General features: G+C 38.3%; 2 protein-coding genes and 1 pseudogene across 5 annotated transcripts in view; 1 reads left to right on the top strand and 2 right to left on the bottom strand.

Annotated features, from left to right (window-relative positions):
* Window positions 1-490: 490 nt before the first annotated feature.
* On the bottom strand, window positions 491-13,046 carry rcn3 (reticulocalbin 3, EF-hand calcium binding domain). Of its 2 annotated transcripts, none has more exons than XM_088338801.1 (8): window positions 12,956-13,046; window positions 12,212-12,445; window positions 11,730-11,923; window positions 11,499-11,671; window positions 8,859-8,919; window positions 8,697-8,788; window positions 6,569-6,676; window positions 491-3,734 (listed from the first exon to the last, which is right to left on the bottom strand). In XM_088338801.1, the coding sequence occupies exons 2-8, from the start codon at window positions 12,424-12,426 to the stop codon at window positions 3,633-3,635; spliced, it is 945 nt and encodes a 314-aa protein (XP_088194927.1). In that variant the 5' UTR covers window positions 12,427-12,445; window positions 12,956-13,046; the 3' UTR covers window positions 491-3,632. The 2 variants fall into 2 exon arrangements, with proteins under 2 accessions (XP_088194927.1, XP_088194845.1); XM_088338719.1 differs by lacking the exon at window positions 491-3,734 and adding an exon at window positions 3,955-6,369 and having other exon boundaries at window positions 12,956-13,042.
* LOC148373233 (U2 spliceosomal RNA) lies at window positions 2,952-3,070 on the top strand (annotated as a pseudogene).
* Window positions 13,047-19,559: 6,513 nt separating the features above from the next.
* abat (4-aminobutyrate aminotransferase) overlaps window positions 19,560-25,988 on the bottom strand; it is a 58,195-nt gene continuing 51,766 nt past the window's right edge. For all 3 annotated transcript variants that reach the window (XM_088338420.1, XM_088338590.1, XM_088338507.1), the window contains exon 16: window positions 19,560-25,504. In XM_088338420.1, the coding sequence (XP_088194546.1) occupies window positions 25,383-25,504 (122 nt within the window). In that variant the 3' untranslated portion in view covers window positions 19,560-25,382. The remainder of the gene's footprint in view (window positions 25,505-25,988) is intronic.

Below are 25,988 nucleotides of genomic sequence, written 5' to 3' on the forward strand. Positions count from 1 at the left end.
TCAGGACTGCAGCTCTACTGCCTGGAACCTCTGCATCGGCCTCCACAGCATCTTAGCACTTAAATTAAAGTTCATCCAATGGTTACAGGTATTGATAGGTGTGATTAAAGGGGAATTTGAATAACGCCCAGTTGCCTTAAGTTCTATTTACAGTAGACATTGTCATCCACGTTGTTTTTCTATCAGAATGGTACCAGCCTATGTCCCAACTTTTTGTCTTTTTCTTATCTTTATTTTTGTTTTGCTTTCTATTAAAGTTTCTTCTGTAGATGCTTAGTATATAAAATTCCTTAAATCAGAGAGTATGTGTGACTTGTTTAAAGAATGCTGAACTTTTAAAAACGGTAAAAAGAGTACACTTTAATTTGTGGCTTAGCCAATCTCTCGGATAAAAGATTTTTCATCCGTTTTCCTGATAAAATGATCTAAAAAAACACCTGTATGTGATGCTCCTAAAAGGTAAGACAAGTTATAAGAATAAACTTCCATATTTAATCAAGCAGTCAATTTATTATTTTTCTTAATATTGATGATAACAAATAAATGACCTCCTAAATTCACTACAATACCAAACTAGAAAACACTTTTTGAGAGCAACGACATCACTACTTGTGCATTGTGATTTGACATGTAAACCTGCGTGAGCAAACATAGTAAGAGGTCTGACATGTGTAACGTGTTTTTTTCCCGTATGTTTTATTTGGGGTCCACAACCTGGTGCTCCCTGAGGACAGCTGAGCTGCTCGGGGACCTATTCTCAAAAATCTTACCAGTGCTAGGTTATTGTTATTCTATAGGCAAATTGTAATGTTTGTGGTTAAATGAGTCAACTTAACCTTACTTTCTACCTTTGTTTTTATTTCTTTCTCCCTTTGTCTTTTCTCTATCCCATCTTTCACTTTTTCTTCCTCTCTCACTTTCTATCTCATTCTTTTATCTTTTTTGGTTATACTTCTAATTATAAAGCTAGTATTAACATAGGTAACAACATAGTAAGTATCACAAGTGGGTGCGCTTTGTGCTAATTAGCAGCAAAAACTAACTAAGCTCTTTTTAAGGTTTTTATGTTTTTTTTTGGGAGGTGTTATTTCTCTATTTGTGTGCTTCGAAAACCAGTGCGTCTCAGTTAAAAACATGAGCGATCCTGAATCTTGTTTCATATAATGTAAATGGACTGAAGCACCCCAATATGAGAAAGAACATATTAAATGAACTCAAAAAATTGCAACGCTCGGTAGCTTTATTATAAGAGACACATCTGAAAGAGATTGAACTCAAGAAGGTAAAAAGAGAATGGGTAAACCAGTGTTTTAAGCCTCATATGGTAAGAGAAGGGGGGTAGCAATTTCAATTGGAAAAGCATTAAAAGTGGAAAAAAAAGTGGACAATCTGGATCGATTATATAATGTTTGTTAGGTAAATGGCCAGTATGGAAATATCAATAATGAAAGTTTATGCCCCAATTGAAGAAAAAGGGACATTTCTTTCAATTATTAGCTAAAGTAATAACCAATGGTGCGAACGGAATATTAGTTTTAGGGGGTGATTTGTTTTTTTTACATTTCAGACAACATATGCATACTGTGGCGGATTGCGGTACAGAAAATATATAAGTGATGATGCTCCAATTGCTTTGAAATTAATTATGAACAATGAACCACATTTTAAGTATTGGAGGATGAATCAGATGAAAATGTAGAACAGGAAATAAAGCAGTGTATAAGGCAATATTTTCAAATTAATGACTGGGGATGTGTCTCTGTCAATATAATGGGAGGGAAGGAAAGCTGTAATGAGGGGGAAAGTACTTGAAATATCTTCTCAATTGAAACGGGCCCGAATAAATAACCAAAAAGAATTGGAGGACAAGATTAAGGAACTAGGAGCAGAACATAGTCTTTTGTGATTTTCTTCGTATATAAAGTGCAACACATTGGGGGCTGCAGTAGCTCAAGTGGTAAAGCGCACGTCTAGGGATCAAGATGTTGCAGGTTCGATTCTGGCTCCTCCATGTCCTTGGGCAAGACACTGAACCCCTAAGGTAGTTGCTGCTATCAGTATTCGAGTGTGAATAGCTAAGTGCACATTGTAAAGCGCTTTGGGAGGTTTTCATTGACTTGAAAAAGCACTATATAAATGCATTTACTTTAACACCAAATTAATCCAGATTTTCTAAACAATGGTTCCCAAACTTATGCAGGCTGTCACACCCTTGGCACCCCAGTGTATTACTAGCGCCAGTGTCTTGCCCATGAACACTTCAACATATAACATGGGGAAGCTGGGAATCGAACCTGCAACCTCTTGAACCACTTGATCCCAAGATGAGTAATTTACCTCCTGAGTAATCATGTGATGGAGGAAGCATGGGAAATGAAAGCTAATGTGATTGGGAGAAAACTTTGAAAGAGGGACACAAAATAGTCCGACATGGAGGGAGTTTGAATGGAAAGTAAAATTATGTTTCTTCTATACACCCTTTATCACTTCAAAATATAAGAATACATCCAATTTATGTTGCCAGAACTGTGGGAGGGTGGGGGACTTCACGCATATTTTCTGGGATTGCTCAAAGAAAATAAATTCTGGAAGTTTATCAGATAGAAAAAAATAATTATTGGTTGGGAGTTGAGGTTGAACCGTGACTTATGTATTAGAAATTTTGCTAGAAGAATCATTGACCGGTCAAAACAACTATGTACTAAGGGTAATTCTTTTGGTAGCAAAGAAAATGATCAGTTGCCTGGTTGAAACCACAACACCCTGACATAAATCAATGGAGAGACAAATTAAAGCAAATGTACATTACAGAAATAATCACTGCAAGACTTCAACTGAAATCAAATTAATTTGAGAAGATTGAGTCCGATTTGGCAACAAATGACGCCAGATATAGAATTCCCACTGTTACGGCAAGAGCTTGCTCTGTAACTGTGGATCTGAATTTGCGCTTTATTAAAAAAAAAAATAAAGCTTGATTTTTGCAATCTGGAGATGGAATAGGAGCTTGCTCTGTCCACTCCATGCATCGGGCCGGTATTGCAGTACCTCCGGGGACGGTGCATTTGCACTGATCGCTGCATGGCTCTGCGGCTAGGACCTTGACTCGGCCCCTTGGCTTTGTAGCGTATTATGATTTGACCGATAACGAATAATGGATAATTGATAAATATAGAACAATAAACCTTACAAAATCCCTCCCCCCCATTATACAATTTTACTTAATGTCCAAACAACTCGCCTTTTAATTTTATTTCTTTTATTATCATTTTGTTGTTGGTTCGTTTGTAATGAAAATGTCAATTGTATTCATTTTTTTTTGTTTGTGTTGTACAGTGGGTGACCTAACTCTATTGAATTGTGTGAGAAATAAGTTATGAAAAATAGCAGCCCACACCTTCCTATGCCATGGCATGTAAGCAATTTGTTTTTGTATACTGTTGTATAAAAAAGGCCACTTTCTACCGTCATTGTATTCCACAATATGAATCATATACTTTTCATGAGACTACTACCTCCTCTGCTCATCATTCAGTTAAAAAAAAAGTTAGCTTGGAAACAATTTGATACATGTATTTGAGACTAGTGCATAAAACACACAATACCATTACGAATCATTTCTGGAACAGTATTCAAAGTTCATCATGGTCATCCATGGCTCCGTAGTCTGTGATGGTGCTGATCTTAATTGCGTCGAATCTATCCAGAAGCTCAGAGAGCGTCAGGAGTCCGTCCTGAAGTGTTTACAAAATATTAAAGACGGGAAAATAAAAACAGTAAAAGAGTAGCGGGTAAACAAAGAGTAAGTCCCAAGGATGGAAATCCTTTAGCAAAGTCATAAAATTACAAGTTTGTGTGCTCAATTTTCAAGATTAAAGGTGCAATTGCAAGGAAAGTCAATTATGTGTTTTAAATTATTCTGTTTTAGTTACAGCAAGAGAAATAAGAACAATATTAAAAAAAAAACTTTATTTTTCAAATCAGTAAAAACAGTTATTTTGTGACAAACTTTGTTTTCCGTACACTCAACAGCCACGTTGAGACCAAGTCAAAAACAATTTTCAAAATCTTTGGTTTGAAATGTTACAGAATAATAAAAATACCAAGTATAGGCAGGTAACTGAGTATTTCAAGCACAGATACTCTTACAGACCTACACGATGAAGTGTATGAATATCAGATGGTCCCTGATGTTATTCAGGATATGAGTCCCCTTTTTTATGAAACTCACTTTTTTTCACTTGCTTATCAGTGCTTTTTTGACAATAACCACAGATCATGGACCACTTTCTCGGTGAAATACATGGTAGGGTGTTCCAAAACTCTTAGTCATATTTCGTCATTGAATATCTTGACTATTAAGGACATAAAAACACATATGGTAAATTCAGAAAGCTTTTAATCTCAATTTTTACATGAAATGGTTAATGTGAGCATCATTGATCATGACACACCACCCAGATAGTCAGACGTTTGCCAAATGCATCCCAGAATTGCATTGTCAATGGCTGCTACAGCCTGTGATCCGTGCCTAAAGCTCATCCATGTGCTTTGGAATAGGGGCCACGTAGACTAATGCTTTCACAAATCCAAAACCATTTACGATGCAATGGCTGGATGGAATTATCAAGAATTTGACTAGCGGGTTCTTATGTAACCAATGGTGCTCACATTCATTAAGTATTAGATTTAAAATTTGAGATAAGCTTTTTGATTTCATCAGCTGCGTTTTAAATACTGCCTATTTCTTAAACATAAGTGTTTCTTAAGTATAAGTCGCACTGGACCCAGACTACACAATTGGGGAAAAAACATTTTGGGGGGAAATATATTCAATAAAATCTATCCCTTTAAACATACGTCATCTTGAAAGGCAATTTAAATTTACAGGGCAAGGTTGTAATGATCAACACAGGCCTAGAGCAACCTCTTGCGGTTAAAATACAATGGGATATATAATATGATAATGGTTGGGTGGATCCCTTAACCACTAGGGTCGTAGAGGCACCATTACCTGGTGTGTGTCTTTGGCAATACAACCTGGTAGCGCCCATCCCTCTCCAGGCCTACATATGTTCCCATCCAGTCTAGTACTGGTGACCTTTCGCGTGTTAGGTGAATGTGCCAGCTACTGCACTATAGAAACACTGATATACAGAATCGGTAATAAAAATTTAATATAGTGTGTTAATAATTTCAAGACCATAAGGCACACATAAAAGTCAAATTTTCTTCAAATTGTGCCATATGTCCTATTGTGCAGTGCATTCTGTGTCTCGTGTATAGCGGCGGCCCTAGCTGAGTACAGGGTAAAGGGTGAAGTGTGGCTGTGGTTATAAGGTTAGGTCCACACTGCAGAGCCTAATGATCAATTCTATTTTTGGGTGAACTCCAATGTTAGTGTGAGATCGTTCATATTTCCAACTAAATTCAACTCGTATGCGATCTCCTGTGACGAAAGCATCCCCTGTTTGAATGGCATTAATGTCCCGCATGCCCAGAAGAGGATACGTGATGTCACACGCAATGAGTCCATGTTTGTGGAAGAACTCATGGATGCCAATGCTGCTGATTATTAGAAAGCTATTTGTCTACCAGAGGCTGAACAGAGATGACCATCCAACCCCCTGCCAAATGTGAATTAAATCCAAAACCTCGCTTGCCCTCGATGGCAAGTTGATTTCTACACCATGCGGAAGAATTGAATAATAATGAATCGTTCGGTTGGAAAGAGAAGGAAGCTGGAAAAGGAACCCCGACAAGTTTTATCGGTGTCTTGTACTTTGTAATTAATACTTAAATAAACAACAACCAAACTCAGTTTTGCTCCCACTGTATTTTTAAATATGCACATTTTTATGCTTCTCTGTGTTGTTGTAAAGCAGCAGCAGAAGGCACCCACGCCCTATTGTCCATTGCGCCCTGTGTATGTGGTATATACAGAAATAGAACTAGCTACAGAAAATGCGCCTTTTAACACAATGCTCCCTATGGCTGTGAAAATAATATCCAATGTCAAAATTTCTCCAAGGATTTAGAACACCCTGTACTTTTAGACTTGGGCTCTTCTGCGGTAACTTCAGTGATGCAAGTGCATATAGGGGAAAAAATAAAAATCACCTGTAACCACATACACAGTATGTGTCTGCATGTGGCTCTTTCTGCAATGTGAGGCTTATCGTAACTGGGCTGGCCGTGGCGCAAACGTCACGCGTAAGCAAACCTCATGAAAAAACCCGGACAAGTTGCTTTAGAAACATCTCAAAGCTCGTCGTGACTCTTAGTTAAATCTTCTCCGTAATTGGTGGCCTGGCTGCCCACAAACATGTTCCAGTTGGCCAGGATTTCCTGCTTGGTTATTTTCTCATCCTGTCGATTTGAGGGCCACAATTGTTGTGGATGAAACCGAAGGAGGTGAAGAAGATGCATCATGTAACGGAAGAGAAATTAAGACAGAAGACTGTTAGTGTTAATTAAAACTGGATTAGGTTACTATTATTAAGGATGCCAGTCTAGATGAAAGGTTACATTGGGGTGTCACTGTGTACATATTTCTTTTAAGTTTTACCTTGTTGGTGTCGGTCTCATGGATCAAGTGTTTGGCCTCATTGTCAGCGTGGTCGATTTCTCCAGGCAAAATCCACTGAGACACCTCACTGAAGTCCATGAAACCGTCCTTTCAGACACACAGCTTGTGAGTACAACAGGCACTTATCCAGTTTCCATTAGGGGTAGGCGCAGGGTTCGTAATGCTTAAATTTCTAATGTTGTATTTTCAAGGCCAGGAAAATAATTGAATTTTGGGTTAAGTGCTTGAAATTGGCACCAACCCTATGTTTCTTGGCAGTCTTGACTTTATAGACCACACAATACCAATAACCATTTTTTTTAAAAATGTGTAGAAATGACACATGCACATTAAAAACTGGCTCTCCTAAGAGCAAATTTTCCCGATATGAAATAAGTAAAAACAAATTGATCCGCATAAAACATTTATCTTATCACTAAAAACCCAAACACTATTTTCTGGACCATAAGTCTCTCCAGATTTATAAGTCACACCAGAGTATAAATTGCAGCCCCAACCAAAGTATGAAAATAGAAACTTGCGAAATGTATTCCGGAAAATACACATAAAAATACAGTAATGAGATGTGATATCAACAAAATCCAAGGTTCTGCCTTTTTTTTTTCAGGCCAAATTCAAGCACTTTTTAGGGACCTTCAAAGCCAATTTTTCAATTTCTCCAGTACCGTTAACAGATGTCCAGTGTGAATCGTTTTTTTGTAGACCCCCCCCCCAAAAAAAATGTTCTGATTTACATTACATTTTATTTTCGCGTGTGCATTTATCAAGTTATACATTTTGAATGAATGGAAAATATACGTGTGGATTCCAACTATACGCATGTACAGATTTTTAAGACAAATCTCTACCAATTTATGGGTTGAGTAAAATGACGGCAATAAGCCACTCATATTTCCGTTTGCAGGAAGTTCTTCCCATTACGATTCACAACAAGCACTCCATGTTTTGCATGGCCCATAATAAATGTCCATGATTTATACATAATCCTTGCACTTAAACACATTTCATAGTACCCTGTTTAGGTGTAGAATGCACCCGTCCCCTTGGGTACCACCCATAGGGGGGGTTAGTGCTTCATAGGAAAATACCCTACAAACTAATAATAGTTGTCGTTAATCACAAGGGAAGTAAAAATAAATAGGCAAAGCCACCAGAGAGCAGTGTTGGCGTCATTCTCATGCAGACTTGTTGAGAAACATGGCAGCAATTTCAATTACAAGCACTTCACTTAATATTCAAGAACTTTTGAATTCTTGAAAACAACATTTAAATTGAAGCATTTAAGGCACCTGTACAAAGTCTCGAGATGAAATAAGAGTTTGTTATGAGCGCTGTTACGAATGTGTGTGAGGTGTGGAGGAGGGAGGGGCAGGTGCAAGGAGGAGTAATGGAGATCGCATACCTGCCAAATAATAGGTGCTCCCCTAGTATATACGTTTTTTGTGTATGACTCATAACAATTTTTATAAGGGAAAACATTAATAAGACTATCTCGTCCTGCCCATTCCAGCTCTAATGCCGATAGACTCGGTCACTGGTGGCAGACAACAGCGTCATTGCAGATTGTTAATATTGCTGCTTTAGTCCATGTTTTCTTGCTGTGTGTAAATAGGTTCTGCATATTGTTTGTAAGGTTTGTTATCGCTTAATAAGAATGATTTACAAAAATGAATAAGGGGAGCAATTGCCAAAGGTTAACATGTATGGGTCTAGGGACTGATGATACGTAAATACTAACTGTACACTTAACGTCATTGTATCTTTAATTCAACGTACGAGCAAAAATATTTAAAAGCACAATGTTTTTGCCAGTAGTAGTTTGCATGCAAACCGGATAAGGATGCTGGCGGTAAGCAGCCTGAGCAGCTAGCGGTCTCCAGTGGTAGCCCCTGGGACTGCACGCAAACTGGATTTTCTTTGTATAGTGAGCAATGTTTATGTTGTAAATAAAACCGAAATTCCCGTGTTTAAGGGGTGCTCGTATAAAGCTGTACGACTATATCATGAAAAATGTAATAAAATTGGCTCAATGCACTAGCTTGGCAGAGGATGCAGTTGCAATTTGTGGTGAGGTGGCAATCATGAGTAAAATTACAACAGTCCTTACCTTGTTGGCATCCCTCGCCTCAGTGAAATGTTTCTTTTCAGTCTGGACCCATTCAGGCTCATTTTCCCCCTCTTCTGGTGTGTACATGTCACCTATGAGGAATCACAGTACACACACACACTTCAATTTCTCTCAGATGAGAAGGGGGGAAAATAGACTTACCAATGTATTCTGATAAGCTAATTTTGCCATCGCCATCCTTATCAATGTCCTCAATAGTTTCCTAAACGGAAGAAAAATTTGGATTTGTATTTTTCTTTTTTTAGTCATGTTGCAACCAACATCAAATGACAAAATGAACAAATTTGACTTGACCTGAAAAGAATTAAGGGATGACAGGCTGAAGCCAAAGGCTCATAAGAGACCCGTTCCCCAAATAACTTTAGGCGTTTCTGCATTCATTGATATACACAAATGATTATAACTTACACCATTATAACAGTCATTTGTTGATCCATCAATAAATGACCACATTGTTGATATCACAATATATACAGTATTTTAGTTTCGAGGAAATTTTACATCATTCTCCTCACTCCAACAAAGACATGCATTTTCTTGTGAAAATTAAGTTTAAAGTGGGATCGGACGTGCACCAAGGGTGAGCCACAAGAGCCCAACCAGAGCAGGGGTGTGCCCGCCCAGCCCTCCATCCATCGCTTTTTTGCAGCTCAAATGACATCAGCTTGATCAAGGGTATTCTCCAGTGTTTGTTTGGTGAAGACCAAGATGGCATCTCTGCGTTGCTTACACCCATGAGAAGAGGAAAAAGATATTACAAAGCCAGGGCATCATGTTCATCTGTTAATACACAACGGGGGTAGACTGCCGGAAGTGTGAATTTCCCTACGGGGATGAATAAAGTATCTATCTATCTATGTCATTCTTTAAGTATGACGAGAAAGGTACTTTACACTTTGAGGAATTTTCCCTTCACTCCCTTGTGCTTTTCTTTATGGGAAGTGGAATTCTGGGTCTCAGGATTTACACACTGTATTGTCCTAACAAGAAAAAACACTGGGAAAATACCCCTCCAGAAACTGTCAAATATATATTGCTATTCAAACAATGCGATCATTTTTAAAGGGGCTATTCATTGATTGTTATCAGACACTTCTCATCCCAGCCACCACCTTTTTAACCTGTTGCCCTCTGGTAAGCACTACATGTCCCTTGAAACAAAGATCAACAGGCTCAGAGTTTCTTGCCCACAGCCATCACCACCCTGAAGGAGCACGCAAAACTGCAAAAATATGTTGTCACAATTTAGGCCATTCCCAAAGCACTATTTTGTAATCATTTTGTCCAATTATCCTTATAGTCTTTGATCTTATATTTCTTTTGAACTTATTCACGGCCATAAACTTATAAATAGGAACAATGCTTCTGAAATCCTAAGTGCTAAAATGTAAAAATGTTTTTCTCATTTTAAAAAACTATTCTAAAGGCTTTGGCTCTGCTGATAGAAAGGTATCAAGCCTCTGGGTATGATAAATCACCACTAGATGGCAGGAATAACTTTGATCCGATTTTTGTCATTACATCGAGGAGCCCCCACTTCCTCGTGTGGCTTCCTCGATGGAGAAAGTGAGTGAGCCCGAGTCAGCAAAATTGTGTGATCACATCACTGGAAACATCGGGCGCTGTTAAGTTCTTGCAAAGTTCATGCATACGTTCAGTGTTCTTGCAATAAAATGTAATTTTGCAGGGAAAGATGCCTTGTTTTTATTGAAAGCATTGTTTAGATATTAGGGGTATCAAAAATGCAAAACAAAGCACAGAAGTGAACGTTCTGCTTGAAACGCATCCTTTCGCAAAAAGCAGTTTTTCTCAGAAATTCTCTCGTAAACAGGTCAACAGGATATTTTGGCAATGTTTAACTGTTTTCTAATCAATTTTAAAAAGCTAGAAACACTACTCTGTAGTTCCCTTTTTTTTTTTTAAATGAGCGATGAGGCTACAGAAGTAAATTTTCTGTTGGAACTTCACTGATTTAAGTTTTCAAAAAGAAGTCAAAACGGCAAAAATTGGTTGGCACCCAGACTTCCCATTTGAGAAAAATGTCTGGCATTGAATGATTTTTGTTCTTTATTCAGGGTTCGTACACCTTTTTCATGGCCAAATTCAAGCACTTAAAGGCTTTCAAAGCCAATTTTCCCAGCTCTATTTTAAGAAAAAAAAACTTCTGTTATCAAATTTACGGGAGCTTAAACCTTAGTTGCAAACCCTAACTCTAGCCCTAAAATTGTTTCGCACTGTAAAATTGATAATTGATTTAAAACCCTAACAAGTAGCCCATATCCTAGCCCCTAGCCCCATTTCAAACTGTGACCCTAGCTCTAAACCGGTTTTGGAACTCTACATTAGGTTTAGAACCCCAATATGGCCTGTCAAACCTTAGTTCATGACCTTAGGCCTACACCTAAACTCGAACTGTTGACCCGGCCCCAACCCCATTTCAGAACTGTAGTTTTAGTTTAACACCCTTATAAGGATCCTAAACCTTAACCCTAAATCTCATTTTGGAACCATAAAAAAAAATTTAAATCCCTCATTTGAAGCCCAAACTCTAGCTCCAAACACTACCCCAACACCTAACCTAAGAAATATGGCAACAATTCACAAGCACCTTTATGCGATTGAAGCATTTTTCAAAGCTTTAAAACAACATTAAAATTCAAGCATTTTCAAGGACTTCAAACACTGGTACGAACCCTGTTACATGTTTACCCTGGAGTTCCATGTCGAATCATGTTGTATACAATGTTTCACAATGCTATCATCAATCCCAATTCAATATACCTGCACAACCAAGTTTTTCATGTAATCAAACTCCTCTGGGTGAAGGAAGGCGGTGAACTCCTCGCGTGTGGCGATGCCGTCGCCGTCCCGATCGGCCATCTTAAAGCGTCTCTCGTCCCGGGCCAGCATGGACTTGTAGGTATCCTTGTCCTCCACGTCATCAAACTCCTCGGCTGAGAAGGCTGACGTCAAGACGGACCTTCAGGCTCATCGATGAGATGAAGTACTTACCAAGATAGAATCCGTAGGTGGTGTTTTTGTACTCCCCCCAGGCTATTTTGTCGTCTTGGTTCTTGTCATAATCACGCCAGTGTTTGTTGACATTTTCCTCTATGTAGCGCCTCTGCCGATGTTTAATCCAGTAATGAAGCTCTGAGTGGTTGATGAAGCCATCCTTGTCAGTGTCAATGCGGTCCACGATCTTGCTGTTTATGAAGGACAAGTGGTCATTTTATGATACTTGGCAAATTTTCATCATGCATTGTTTTCTGCAGCAGACAGTACCTTTTTAGCTAGCTATCTAGTAAAGTTGCCATTTTAGAAATTGATATCAAACTGGCTACCCTTTGCGCCAATTACGAACCAAAGTAGCCCTCAGTTTAAAAAAGGCTTGCCGTGATTCTGGGGCATCAATTCAGTGTATTCCAAGTTTGCTTCAGCAACATAAAACACCCAAACAGAAGTCCAAATTTCTGATAGACAGCTGAACCTACGCCAATTTCTCTTTACTCTCGTCTGGAGTTAGCTGGTCAAAGGTTTTTGCTTCCTCTTTGCCCAGGAAGGCCTCGTGGTCGTACTGAAAGTCGTTTGCATCGTTGTGGGCGTGATCACTCAGGTCGGCATGGTGATGGACACGTTTCTCCTGAGCGGGGACGGCTAAAGTGGCAGCGGCCAACAGGTAAAGTGATGCCAGCGACTGCAGCAGCATTGTGACCGTCAGGCAGCAGCTAAAGATAGGAAAAATTTGGTTTTTAATTTACAAGCTGTACTGCTCAGTTAGATGCGTTGAGTGAGTTTTTAGAGTTGGCGCGGCACACCTAAATAGGGCAGGGGTGTCAAACTCATTTAAGTCTAGTAGATTAAAAACAAAGATATAGATAGAGAAAAAGACAGAGCAAGACAGAAAAAAGTGAGCGAGAGAAACAGAAGAGAAAAAAGATGAAAAGGTAAAAAGAAAAGAGAAGGACAGAAAGAGAGAAAAAGATTGAGAGAATGAGACAGCTAGAGAAAGAAAAAAAGACAACAAGAAAAAATTTGGAGCAAAAGAATGGTGAGAAAAAAAAAAAGAAAAAGACCGGAATACAGAGAGGTAGAGAGAGCATGTCTAAGACGGTGCAAGAGAGACTTGTAAAGAGAAAGAAACAAGTGAGGGAGAGGGAAGAAACAGAAAAGACAGGAAGAAAAAGTGAGATAAAGAGGAAAAAAGAGGAAGCTTTGATGACATCAAGTGAACATACAGTATTTTAAACTGAAGCTCGCCTTTCTCTTGCGCTTCTCTCTGTGTTGTCTCGCGGATCTGATCAAAACCCTGGGTGGGCCTGATTTGGCCTGTGGCCAGCATGTTTGACACCCCAGTAAACAGGTAAAAAGGGAAGGACAACACTTTTACAAAAGATACTTTTTAACAATGGTATATGTAACGTTTTAGAAGAGTAACCATTGCAATCACACTGATGCCCGGTTACCCACAAAAACCTAGTTGACAATTTGTAAAAGAATGGATGCTACGGGCAAAAATTCACTTTGAACATTCTTTAGGGTTCGTACACCTTTTTCCTTGTCAAATTCAAATACTTTCAAACATAATTTTTCCAGTAGCATTCAAAGAAGAAATCCAGGATCTATCAAAAGTACGGGGGCCTAAACCTTGGTTTCAAATCTGAATTTTAGCCCCAAAACTTAATACTGAACCCTAAAATCAGTTTAAAACCCCATCCCCAAAGCTAATTCTAGCTCTAACCCCATTTCAAACCGTAACCCAGGATTTACTTATTGTATTGTCCTAACAAGAATCTTACACTCAGAATCTTATACTCAGTGTGCAACCCTAATATGGACCACAAACCCAAGTTCCTAACTCTACACCTAACTCTAACACTAGACCAACCCCATAAACTTATTTCAGTACCCAAATACGGACCCTAAACCATTAGATTCTAACCCAAGCCCAAAACCAATTTTGGAACCATAAAAAATAAAAATAAATAAAGCACTTATTTGAATCCCAATTTTTAGCTCTTAACCGTAGCCCAACACCTAACCTAAAAACATGACATCATTTTCATGCATTTACAAGCACTTCAAATAAGACTCAAGAACTTTTCAAACTTTAAAAACACACATTAAAATTCGTGCATTTTTTAAGGATTTCAAGCACACTTACACAACCGGAGGTTTTTTTTTTTTTTAAATTGTTCACTTCATAGTTATCCAAGAAAACCATCAAGCTCCGTTTTATCAAAAAGAAAAGACTTCGGGAGGCTTTCCCGTCTATCCCTGACAACTTCACGTCTCTCATCGCCACAAAATCTGTCACTACATGGCAAAAATAATACAACACAATTTAAGAGAATATAAACATCAAAACCTTTTTTATGTTTTAGTTTTGAATAAAAATCTAAAAGAGGACTTTCCTGAAAAACGTATCACGATGTTCCAAATTGCTTGACTAACCTCTGCGAAGTTTAGCGCCAAGGAGAAAAGTACGCGTTGGCACTCTCGAGCTTTAAATGCAACTTCGGAGGCGGAACTTTTTATTTGAGTAACCAATCACAACAGACAAAGGAATACTGGGGCCAATCACACACACACATTTTACTCAGAATATTTTGATTGGCTTTTAACTGCCACGTAGTCACGCAAATGCGAGCTGCCTTATAATTGAAATTTGCTGCCAGTTCATCTTGGTTCTTATGTCTAACATTGAATTTCAAAAAATTGAAATTTATAACTCAGGGTGGGCAATTATTTAGGGCCAAGGGTCCGCATTTGGGTACACAAATTTGGCCTCGAGACCACTGGTCTACAACGTGGTGGTACCACGTTGCCCCTTATGGACAGTCGATATGCCCGCGGACCGGTGTTGTGCCCAAATCCTAGGATCTCCCAATTGTTATAATTAGCTCGCTTTATTGTTTTAATAAGCGTTTTATATAGAATACGATCGCTTTTGTTGGAAGCGCAGCAGAATGCGCGTTCACGCGAGGGGGGGAGGAATCTGCACAGGAGTCGGATTTGGGCACAACACCTGTTCCGAAAGTAGCTCACCAGTGCTGGGTCATTGTCATTTTCTATTAAAATAATTTATTTAGTGGTTAACTGGGTCTTTTTAGCCCGACTTCCAATAATTAAACTGGTAATAACATACTGTTGTAAGAACATGACCATTGATTAACCTGGTAATAACATACTGCTGTAAGTCAAGTCAAGTCATTTTTATTTGTATAGCCCTAAATCACGAAGAGTCTCAAAGGGCTTCACAGATTATTACACTATATTACACAGATTATTTTTCAGCCGACGAGAAGAGTAGGTTATTCATGTGCTATGGAGAAGAATTGAGTTTTAAGCTTGGATTTAAACATTTCCACTGAGGTTGCAGATCAGATCTCAGGGGGAAGAGCATTCCACAGCACCGGTGCCCGGATGGAGAACGCTCTCGAACCAGCAGAACACTTCTTTGCTCTTGGGATCACCAGAAGACCGGCACTCACAGATCGTAGGCTGTGGACCGGGACATAGGGGCAAATCAGATCTGAAAGATAAGAGGGAGCAAGTCCATGTATGATTTTGTACAATACTAAGAGAACCTTGAAATCACATCTATGGCTAACTGGGAGCCAATGCAGGTTAGCCAAAATCGGTGTTATGTGATCGTACTTTTTTGTCCTAGTTAAAAGCCTCGCTGCGGCATTTTGTACCAGCTGAAGAGACTTGATTCTAGACTTCGGGAGACCAGAGAGTAGTGCATTACGGTAATCGAGACGGGAGGTAACAAATGCATGAATTATAATTTCCGCATCAGACTGAGACAGTATTGAACGGATTTTAGCAATGTTACGAAGATAGAAGAAAGCGGTTCTAGTAATTTTCTTTACATTTTCTTTCACGAATGTAAATTGGTACTCACGTACATGCTGTCTGCACTATGTTTGTTCACTGCTTAAAACAGACACCGCACAAAAAAACTGAAAACTTGTGCCAACACTACCTCATACGAATATAATGGTACTCATGTCTATGTTCTTGCACATGTCGACTGCACTACGTTTACTGCTCACCTTGCACAATGTCTGACCATTTCCCTTTTTCTGCACTATGATGTCTATGTTTGCACCAATGCATATGCTGACTATTTTTTTTTTGCACTATGATGACTTTGCACCAAATGCAATATTGCACAACCCTTACGATACCAACGGTATCACGACAACGCTGTATGTAACATCCCACATGCCGACATTTCTTGTGTAAATACCATGTAAATTATAACTATAGCCTTATCCCCCTTGTTTTATAACCTTATCTTCTCTGTTCCTTCATCTTCTTGGCTCATACCTCACAGTGATGTATAAAACTGGAGTGTCATGCCCAATTTCGTTGTCACAATATGTTAACCCATTTTGTAACAATGACAATAAAGGTATATTCTATTCTATTCTATTCTACATGCATTTCAAAGGATAGATCAGGGTCAAATATGACAACTAAATTTTTAACTGAGTCACTGTGTGTGATGTGACATTTGTCAATGTTCACAGCAGTTTTTGAGAATAAGTCACGGCATTTAGATGGACCAATGACTAACATTTCGGTCTTTTCAGAGTTAAGACGCAAGAAATTGAGTGACATCCACTCTTTTATCTCAATGAGGTAGGCCTCCAAATTTCCAGTTTAGTGTGGGAGATTCCTCCAACGGAAGATATAGTTGAGTGTCATCTGCGTAGCAGTGGAAGCTGATATTGTACTTGCGAATAATATTACCTAATGGAAGCATATAAATGCTGAAAAGAAGGGGGCCAAGCACTGAACCCTGCGGAACACCGCAGGTAACATTAAAGGGCTCAGATGTCATTTCACCATATTTAACACAGTGCGTCCTATCTGAGAGGTAGGATCTGAACCACGAGAGGACGGTTCCTGAGAGACCAATCCATTTTTCCAACCGTTCTAGTAGAAAATTGTGGTGCACTGTGTCAAAAGCAGCACTAAGATCCAGCAGCAGCAAAAGTGATGAAGCGCCAGAATCCATTGCCAGTAGGAGATCATTTGTTACCTTGATCAGAGCTGTCTCAGTAGAGTGGTTAGCCCTGAATCCTGATTGCATGGATTCAAAAAGGTTATTCTCGGATATGAAATCATTCAGCTGCTGTGCCACTACTTTTTCAAGTACTTTAGAGAGAAAAGGTAGGTTTGACACAGGTCTATAATTACTTAAGATTTCTGGATCAAGGTTGGGTCGTTTCAGTGTGGGTTTAATAACGGCGGACTTAAAAGCTGCTGGAACTACACCTGAGGAGAGTGATATGTTTATAATATTTAGAACTGAAGGTCCAAGGACGCCAAAAAGACTTTTAATAAGTGAACCTGGGAGCGGGTTGAACTGGCAAGTTGTTGGTTTGGCCGCATTCACCACCTGTTTGAGATCATCAAGTGACAGTTCACTAAAACCGGACAATTTCCCAGGACAGCCACTCTGTCGTGCATCTGTAGATTTCAGCCCTTTAATATGTGTGGTATTAATAATTTCTTTAGCAATTTCTTCCTGTATGCATTGAATCTTCTTAGTAAATAAGACCATTAAGTCATGAGCAGAGTGCGTCGAACTATCTGCGATAGTCTGTTGCCTTGTAAGCGATGCTACAGTGTCAAAAAGGGCTTTGGGATTGTTCTTTTGAGATGCAATCACCTTCGAAAGGTAGGCCGATTTTGCAGAGGCATGGGCCGCTTTATACTTTAACAAGCTGTCACACCAGGTTTAATGGAAAACCTCAAGCTTGGTAGCGCGCCATTTTCTTTCCAATTTCCTGCATTCTTGTTTAAGGGTTCTAACATTCATTTGGACAGGTAACTTAAAATTAGTTTTACCTGGTTATATCAGTATCAGAAATTATTTTCCCCCCATTTTATTAACACTCCACTTATTGAAACATAAATATTTTGTTTGTTTGTTGTACATGATTCAATTGTTTGTTTGTTTGTACATGATTCAGATTGAATCGTTTCTTGTACATGATTCAATTGTTTGTTTGTTTGTACATGATTCAAATTGAATCGTTTCTCCGGCGCCGTCACGAATGGCAGCCACTCCAGCAGCTCCCGTGTTATTTTCGATTGTTCTCAGTTATTTTCGATTGTTCTCAGCTTAGGGATGCTGCTGGAAAAGTGAATTTCCCTTCGGGGATGAATAAAGTATCTATCTATCTATCTATCTATCTATCTAGTTTCATCAAAGAACATGATAAGTTGTTAAATTAGAAATTCTGATAAATAAGTTGCAGTTCATGGGCTTCGTGGACAAAAATAATTCGATACTTCTTTTAAGCCTTTAAGAGAATATAATTAGAATACATTTATGTGTAAATGTTTTAATCATATTTCAATTGATTTGTTTGACAGGAAATACAACAAACTAAATTCCAATTCATGGGTTTTATAAAGCAAATGAGCAAAAATTTACATTTTTTTTTGCTGGCTATCTGGTTTTTATTTTTTATTTTTTTTTATTTCTTTGAGCTTTTTAGCTATCTATTATCTTAGCTTCTTAGCTATTTAGCAATCTATCTATCTAGCTTTTTACTTTTTTGGTAGTCATTAGGGTAAACTTTGGCCTCGTTTCTAGCTAGCTATCTAGCTTTTTTAGCTTTCTTTCTGGCTATTTAGTTGGGTTTTTAACTTTTTTTAGTTAGCTATTTACCGTTTAATTAATTACCTGTTTACCTTTTAGCTAACTAATAAACCTACCTTTTTAGTTATTTAGCGAGCCATCTAGCTAAGTTGCTATTTTAGAAATTCAGATCAAACTGGGTGCCCTTTACGATAATTAGTAATAACAAGTAGCTCTTGGCTTGAAGAAGGCTGGACCCTCTTCCTTTAGTATGTTTGTAATATTTTCAGAGAAACATTTTGTTGTTGTATATCAGTAGTATTTTGTAGCATCCCTTTCCAGCAGTTTTTTTTTGGAAAGGGGTTTTCTTCCTCACATATAACAATTAGTACTGGTTTCCATGGTTACCAGTAGTAGGAGAAGCCTCCTGATCCGACTCAAATACAGCACCTTCATCATCTGGTCGCCGTTGTTTTTCGATGTAATGCATCATCTCGCCATTCAGAGATGAGTCGGACCTGCATTGACGGGTAGCGACACGTGACAATACTAATACTAGATCCTAAATCACTGGGGAAAACCTTTTGAGTATCACATCATCAATGCATGACTTGAGGATTTTATATGAATAGGATATATATTATTGTACTCAGATGTGGTTAGAACTATAAAGAGAGTACAAAGACGAGAAGTATTTTTGGATTATAGCATACTGTAGTAGTATTTTTGTAGTATTTCTATTCTATTTTTTCTTTTCAGAATAAAAGCAAATGATATATGAGGTCCCTATTTTTAGGCCCCTAATCTGTTTAGTTTTGTAGTCATTTTGGGCAAAAACATCCTTCCTCCTCCCGAGTCCTCACAAATAAAATGTGAAATTTTGGGTTTGCTCGGTCCCTCAATTCAAAGTAATGGGTCGGGCTCGGGCTGGTTCTGGCTTTGAAAACCGAAAGCAAGTGTTGAGTCGGGCTGTTTTTTTTTAATCAGGCCCGATTTTACCTCTAGTGAGGACTAAGCAAACATGCTGTAGGATGCAGGAGATTCCACGCTAGTGTCCACTGACATTCACAATACTATATGAATGGGATTATCCCTTTGGGATAGCATAGGCGGTGCCCAGACTGCCGTCAGTACTACTTCTACTTTTGTTTGGGTGGGCAGAGCATGCCCGTGGGTGGGCGCTGACCCTAATGACCACCTCTACACCGTAATTTATCTGTAAAAAAACAAATGGATAAATTAGTCAAAATGTCATTTATTTGTCACAATACATTGACATGTATATTTATATATTAAATCACTGATTATACAACATCTAAAATAATTACAAGAATGAAATTCTAGATCCAATCATGAGTGCAAAATGCTCATAGAAGCTCGTCTGCATCCCTCTACAATGTAGAGTCTACATAATCAAGGAGCAGTATTAATACTCTGATATTCAACAGTTTTAAAAACAACCAAACAGCTTTAACAGAGATCGCTACAATTCCCAACAATATGGTCATTTATACAAGACAGATGCTATCTTACTGGATCTCAAACTGTTACAGGAAACATTCTTAAAAATGACCTGACATGTAGCAGTTATTCCAGGAGTCGGGAACCTTTTGGACCCAAAGTGACATAAAAGCAAAAATATTTTGATATTTGTTTTTAAGTGAGCCACACCATACATTTAAAGTCAAAATTCAACAAAACCGCCAAACTCGCTCTCCAAGACCAAAGCTAATTCTTGGGCACATATTATTCCACTGTGAGACATTAGGATTAACCATTGGGATAGCATATGCGGTGCCCAGACTGCAGTCAGTACTACATCCACTTTTTTTGGGTGGTCAGAGTATGTCCTTGGGTGGTCACTGACCCCCCCTTCCTCCCGGTATCGCCCGTGCGATTTGATAAAATTTATGAAATGCAGCAACTTAAGAGTGTTGAGGCTTGTTTTTGGCCTAAATCAGGGGTCTCAAACTTATGGCTCTCATGATGATAGTTTGAGGCACCTCTGCTTTAAGAGAGTCAAAGGGCCAGTGTGTATTAATTGGCCACTAGATGCCATTGTATTCTGTCGCACAACTGAAAATGAGTGCTAAAATTGTAAAAAGTAAGAATACAAACTACTCAAAGTGACTATAAAGCATATTTTTCTCCTTATTTAATATAATGATTTTTTTCAAAACTAGATAGGGCTCAAAAATGCACACCTGTCCCTTTAAGTGCAACTCTAGCGGATTATGAATTGAATACTGACTGATTCATTTATTTTCAAATGTTTTTATTTTTAGATCTTATTATGTGGATGGAATTTAAAAAAGGATGTTAGAGAACAGTGGAATCTTTGTATCAGGACTTTTTTTTCTGGAAATCCTGATTTGGCCCCACCTCACTCAGACCAGAACTTCGGCGGCCCCCCAAGTAAATTGAGTATAAGCCCCTTGTCTTAAATAATGTTTTAAAACAAGGTCCAAGCAAAGAGTTCTTTGGTAAAAATGCCACAAAATAGGGCAAACAAAAGTACAAACGTATTTAACGTGCGCGTGCCCTGTATGTAGCTCTTTCCATTCTTACCGCTTACCCAATCAAATTGCTCTAGGTGCTTTGCAAGAGCTTTTGGATGTTTAAAATTTGGTCAGTGGCTTTTCAACATAATGTTTCTCAACAATGAAAATAGGTGGTTTTATGAGCTTCCATATATAGGATTATTTAGCGATTTATTTTTATGGCCCCTGAGACACATCAGTTATTGCATTTTATAATCTTGAAACAGGATACCCTAATACAGCATAGGGTTAAACCAGTGGATTAGTTTCAGATTCGCTCGCACGTGCGACAATCAGTTGGTGTGTAATAATAAATCAAATAAATACGCAAATTCTATTTAATCTCCGAGCCATATGTACTCATGAAAAGAGTCATATATGACTCGCAGGCCATAGGTTCCCGACCCCTGAGTGATTCAGACAATTTCTTTTAAAATCACAAAAATATTTACGTATGTGCTATAAAGCTTTTAGACATTATGTGCTACATCTTTTAAGACAAATAACAGGTTTTCAAACACTGAATGACCGGTTGAAGTTTAAGAACTTTAGTTCACGTGATTTCAGTTTGCATCAGTAGAATAGTAGATAAGAGCATCAGTCAGTTGCCTTCAAGGTTCATGGATGAATTGGATTTTATTGTTGTAGCACAGAGGTGGGCAACTATTTGGAGTGGCCGATCGCATCAGGTAACAACATTTGGCAAAGGGTCCCATTCAGGAGACATATTCAATTTTTTCATTCATACAAAAATATACATAAAGACATATGCATGTTATATTTCTTTATATTCTTTTTTACGAAGATTGGTTTCATCAAACTGGTTTTGAAAAACTCAAAATAAAAGCAAAAAAGGATATATGGTACTCTTTTAAGCATAAAATCTGATATTTAGTTTTGTTATATTTCTGTAGTAACATTTTTTTATGGCTGCGCGGCGATTTAGTGGTTAGCACAGTTCTGATTTCATGGGTTCAAATCCAGCTACCAGACTTCCTCTGCGGAGTTTGTATGTTCTCCCAGTGCTTGCGTGTGTTTTTTTTATGTAGTGATTCTGTAGTAATTTGCAGTATTCCTGCAGTAGTTTTTGTAGTCTTTACACAGTGGAAATTTTGTAGTATATCTGTAGTAGTTTAGTAGATTTAGTTGTATTTATGTAGTATTTCTGTTGTCATATTTGAGTAATACTATTTTTGTAATTTTTCTCTTGTAATATTTCTGTAACAGTACTTTGGTATTTTAGAATTACTGTATTAGTAGTATTTTTTTAGTAAAACTGTCGAGGTATTGTTGAATTACTTCCACTGTATGATATCTGTAGTATTTCCATAGTAGTATTTTTGTTGTATTTTGTTATATTACCATGGTGGTATACTTGCAGTATTTTTCTTTTGTAATATTTCTGTAGTAAAAATGTTAGCATTGTATTATTATTTTGGGGCGGCAGTAGCTCAGGAGGTAGAGCGCTCGTCTTAGGATCAAAAGATCGCAGTTCGAATACATGTCGAAGTGTCCTTGGGTAAGACACTGAACCCCTATTGCCCCCAATAAGCAGGTTGGCACCTTGCATGGCTGCACGGCCGCTATTGGTGTGTGAGTGTGGGTGAATGGGTAAATGTGAAGCACATTGTAAAGCGCTTTGGGAAGTCTTCCTTGACTTGAAAAGTGCTATACTAAATGCAGATCATTTCATTTCATATTATTTTTACTTAACAGAATGAAAGCAACATAATACATATATCAGGTCCCCATTTTCAAGCACTAAATTTCATATTTAGTTTTGTAGTAATTTTGTAGTATTTCTGTTGTGGTATTTCTGTGGTAGAAACACAAAGGAAACATGGGGACAAAGTTGGCACTAAAAGCTTTTTTATTAGTAGTACTTCATTTAATAATATTTATATTCATTATAGACATTATATTTTGACCGTTTTGGTTCGGTGTGCCCGGGTGAAAACGCGTGTGGCCTGCGGGCCGTAGTTTGCCCACCCCTGCTCAAGCTACAAACTGTCTTCTTACTTTTTCCGAAGTAAACACCAATGAATGGTAGCTATGAAATGCAATCTAGAAGAAAAAAAAGAGACTTATGATTGGCCATGATGAATTCTTGAGTAACAACAATTTCAAATAAAAACAAATAAGATATCATGCAGGCACAAATGTTCAGAGACATTTTCTTGGTCAATAAAAGGTTGCCATAACATTTCAAGGGAGGCATTCCTATAGAAAGAGCAAGACCACAGGCAGAATCATAAGGACATTTCAAATGGGAATCAGACGGACATGCAGCCTGGGCTTGTACTCAACACACCATTGTGTATCAAAGATAAGTGTGAGAATTTGCAAACAAAATAATGCAACAGGGACCAAATGATGAAGTTGTTGTGTCTGAGTTATATCAGTAGGCTTCTCCCGCTACTGGAGGCCCTAGCCTACCCTAAATGTAGTAATTTGGTGCCAAACCTGTCCCTCTTTTACATACTGTCAATCAATCAGTCATTATTTTTTTTTTTTACCCCAATACAACTCAAAAAGCTTTCTCGCAGCTTCCCAAGCCTAACCTAAAAGTAGTGCATCTGTGCCACTCTTGTCCCTCTGGTCCCTTTATGTCACAGGTATCAGACATGCCGGATCAGACATGCTAAGGGTTTCAAGAGAAGCACAAGAGAAAAATGAGCTGTATTTTGAAATATGTCCACTTGATGTGGACAATGCCAGGCACCACTTGCAAAGCAACTGCCATTAGATAACCCTCTCTCTCTCTATTTATACCAATGTCTCCTCTTTCCATTTCTATGCCTCTCACCCTCTCTCTCTCGCTTTCCCCCCTCACTCTCTTGTATTTTATCTCTATTTCTCCTTCCCCCCACTCCCTCTCTTTCCCTACCACTCCCCCACTTTTTCTTCTTCCCCCCACTCCTTCCCTCTCTCTCTCTCTCTCCTTTCACTCTCTTTAATGTACTAGTCTGGCTCCCATCAGTTTTTTTTGCACCATGAAGCCCCTGAGCCCAAATGAGTTTGCCACACCTGCTTTATGTCAATCAATAAATCCTTTTCCCTTCTTGCCCTGCAACCTTTTTCCTTTTTAACTCAATGCAACTTAAAAAGTGCTAGCCTAACCTAAAAGTGGTGCTCCAGAGCCCCCTTTTCCCTCCAGTGTCTCTACTGTCAATATTTTTTTCGTCCCGGCCTGCCTCGTAAAGTAAGATGAGGATGTTGTTTTCGAAAGAAAAAAATAATACTCACGCACAACACTGCGTGTCAAAATGCTACCAATAGACCCTGTTACTTCTTTTACCATGTGCTTCCAAATATGGACGCTATTGTTCTTTTGTGTTGCTCAGTGGACATCACCGACAAAACAAATTGCAGTGTGAAAAAGAGCTTATAGGGACACTGTGTGTTATTTAGCAGTATTGATTTAAAAAATAAGAAAAATCAATTAACTATTATATAAACACGTTTTTTTTACATGTAGGTCAATTAATACTCATTTAATTTTTCATAACATGAACTTTACCTATAGGGAGCTGAAATAATTGTCTAAAATCTTGCTGCTATAACTACCCAAAAACCTAAAAAAAGGCTGGGCAGAATTCTAGAAGTAAAATGTTATGTTTTAGTCCACTGAGTCTCCGTAGTTTGTATTCGTCTTTGTGCTTTTTAGCACTCCTTGTGACTTTTAGCATTCATTTTCCGTTACGTGACACAATACAGCAGATTTTATTTTACGTTAGATGAGCCTTACCTAGAGGAAGCTGACGTAATGAAAAATAACCATAAACCTCACAAAGACAAATTAGACTATTTCTGATTATTCTGGTGAATTACCTTCAGCCCCACCTACTGGGTGATTCGGTCACAAACAAGTCCAATTCTAAACCCAAATAAATGTAATTTAAAACAAAATCCTCTACACATTCTTTTACTGATCCGGCCACAGAACAGAAAGCCTAGATCTGGCCCCCGAACCATACTGAGTTTAACATCCCTGCACTACACTATACAGACATCAAGTGGTCAAGAATACACATTGTCCCTTTAAGACTTAAGTCAAGAAAGAACACATTTGTACTAAACAACATAATGCGTTTTAACGGATTCCGTCATTTTTGTTGTAGTTATTGATTAAAGTCCTGTGGGTGAGAGAAATGAAATATTAGGCTGTGTTTGTTATAAAATGTATACCTTTTTAAGAGATGTTGGAAAAGAGCAAATAATCATGCTAGACCTTTAGGTTTTAACTTGAGCCTCTAACTTCCAGTTGGAATCCAACCAATTGTGCTTCACTTCCTTCTTATGTCATTTTTAAACATTCATAGAATTATGACAATGATTTAAAATACTGATCTGATTTACAGCTCGATGACATCACATGTACGGAGACATTGTTATCGTTGTTTTGGCTTCGTTTAACCCAGGTGACCTTTTTTTGTGTGTTAAAGGTCTTTTTCATGACTGTGCTTATCTTCTATCACGGAGGGTTGAATTATTTCTTGGATGTTGTAATCTCGCCATTCATTTGATCTGAGCCAAAACGTCGTTGAAGAGGTTGAGGAACAAATGCACGTGGTACTCCTTGAAGACCAACGCTGGACGGAAACGAATTGAGCGCTCGCCGCAACCTCCCAGGAAGATACCTGTTCACAAAACCCAGCCACAACATCAGTGTCCAAATACGAATGAGAAAACCTCAAGAAATATTTTAACGGCCTTTGGAGTTACATGAGTCAAAATGCTGTTATTTACGCACTACATGGCACATGAATTTCTCATAAAATCCCAATCCAAATAAATTGAATGCTTTTTCTTGAACAATTTGAAGAATATGGAAGTTTTTGATCTCCTTTGAAAGGAAACATTAGGAAGTTTTACTGCAAGGGCCACTAACCTTGAGTAATCTATATTGGAACACACGGAATAACAAGGTTTTTGTTCTATCTTAAAAAAATGTTACGATCAAATACCTGCACATAAGTGAAGCATGGGCATTTTAGCTGGATAAGGCTTGAGGCCTTATCTTGTGGACCGTTAAAAAAAGCCTGCTGTTGGACAAAAGTAGTGTCAATCAAAAGGTTAGAAGCTAACCACCATGTTGGGAATAATTTTACTTGTCTGTGTATT

This window comes from Urocampus carinirostris, chromosome 1 (genome assembly GCF_059441175.1).
Source record: "Urocampus carinirostris isolate Australia breed hairy pipefish chromosome 1, RoL_Ucar_1.0, whole genome shotgun sequence".
Lineage (NCBI taxonomy): Eukaryota > Metazoa > Chordata > Actinopteri > Syngnathiformes > Syngnathidae > Urocampus > Urocampus carinirostris.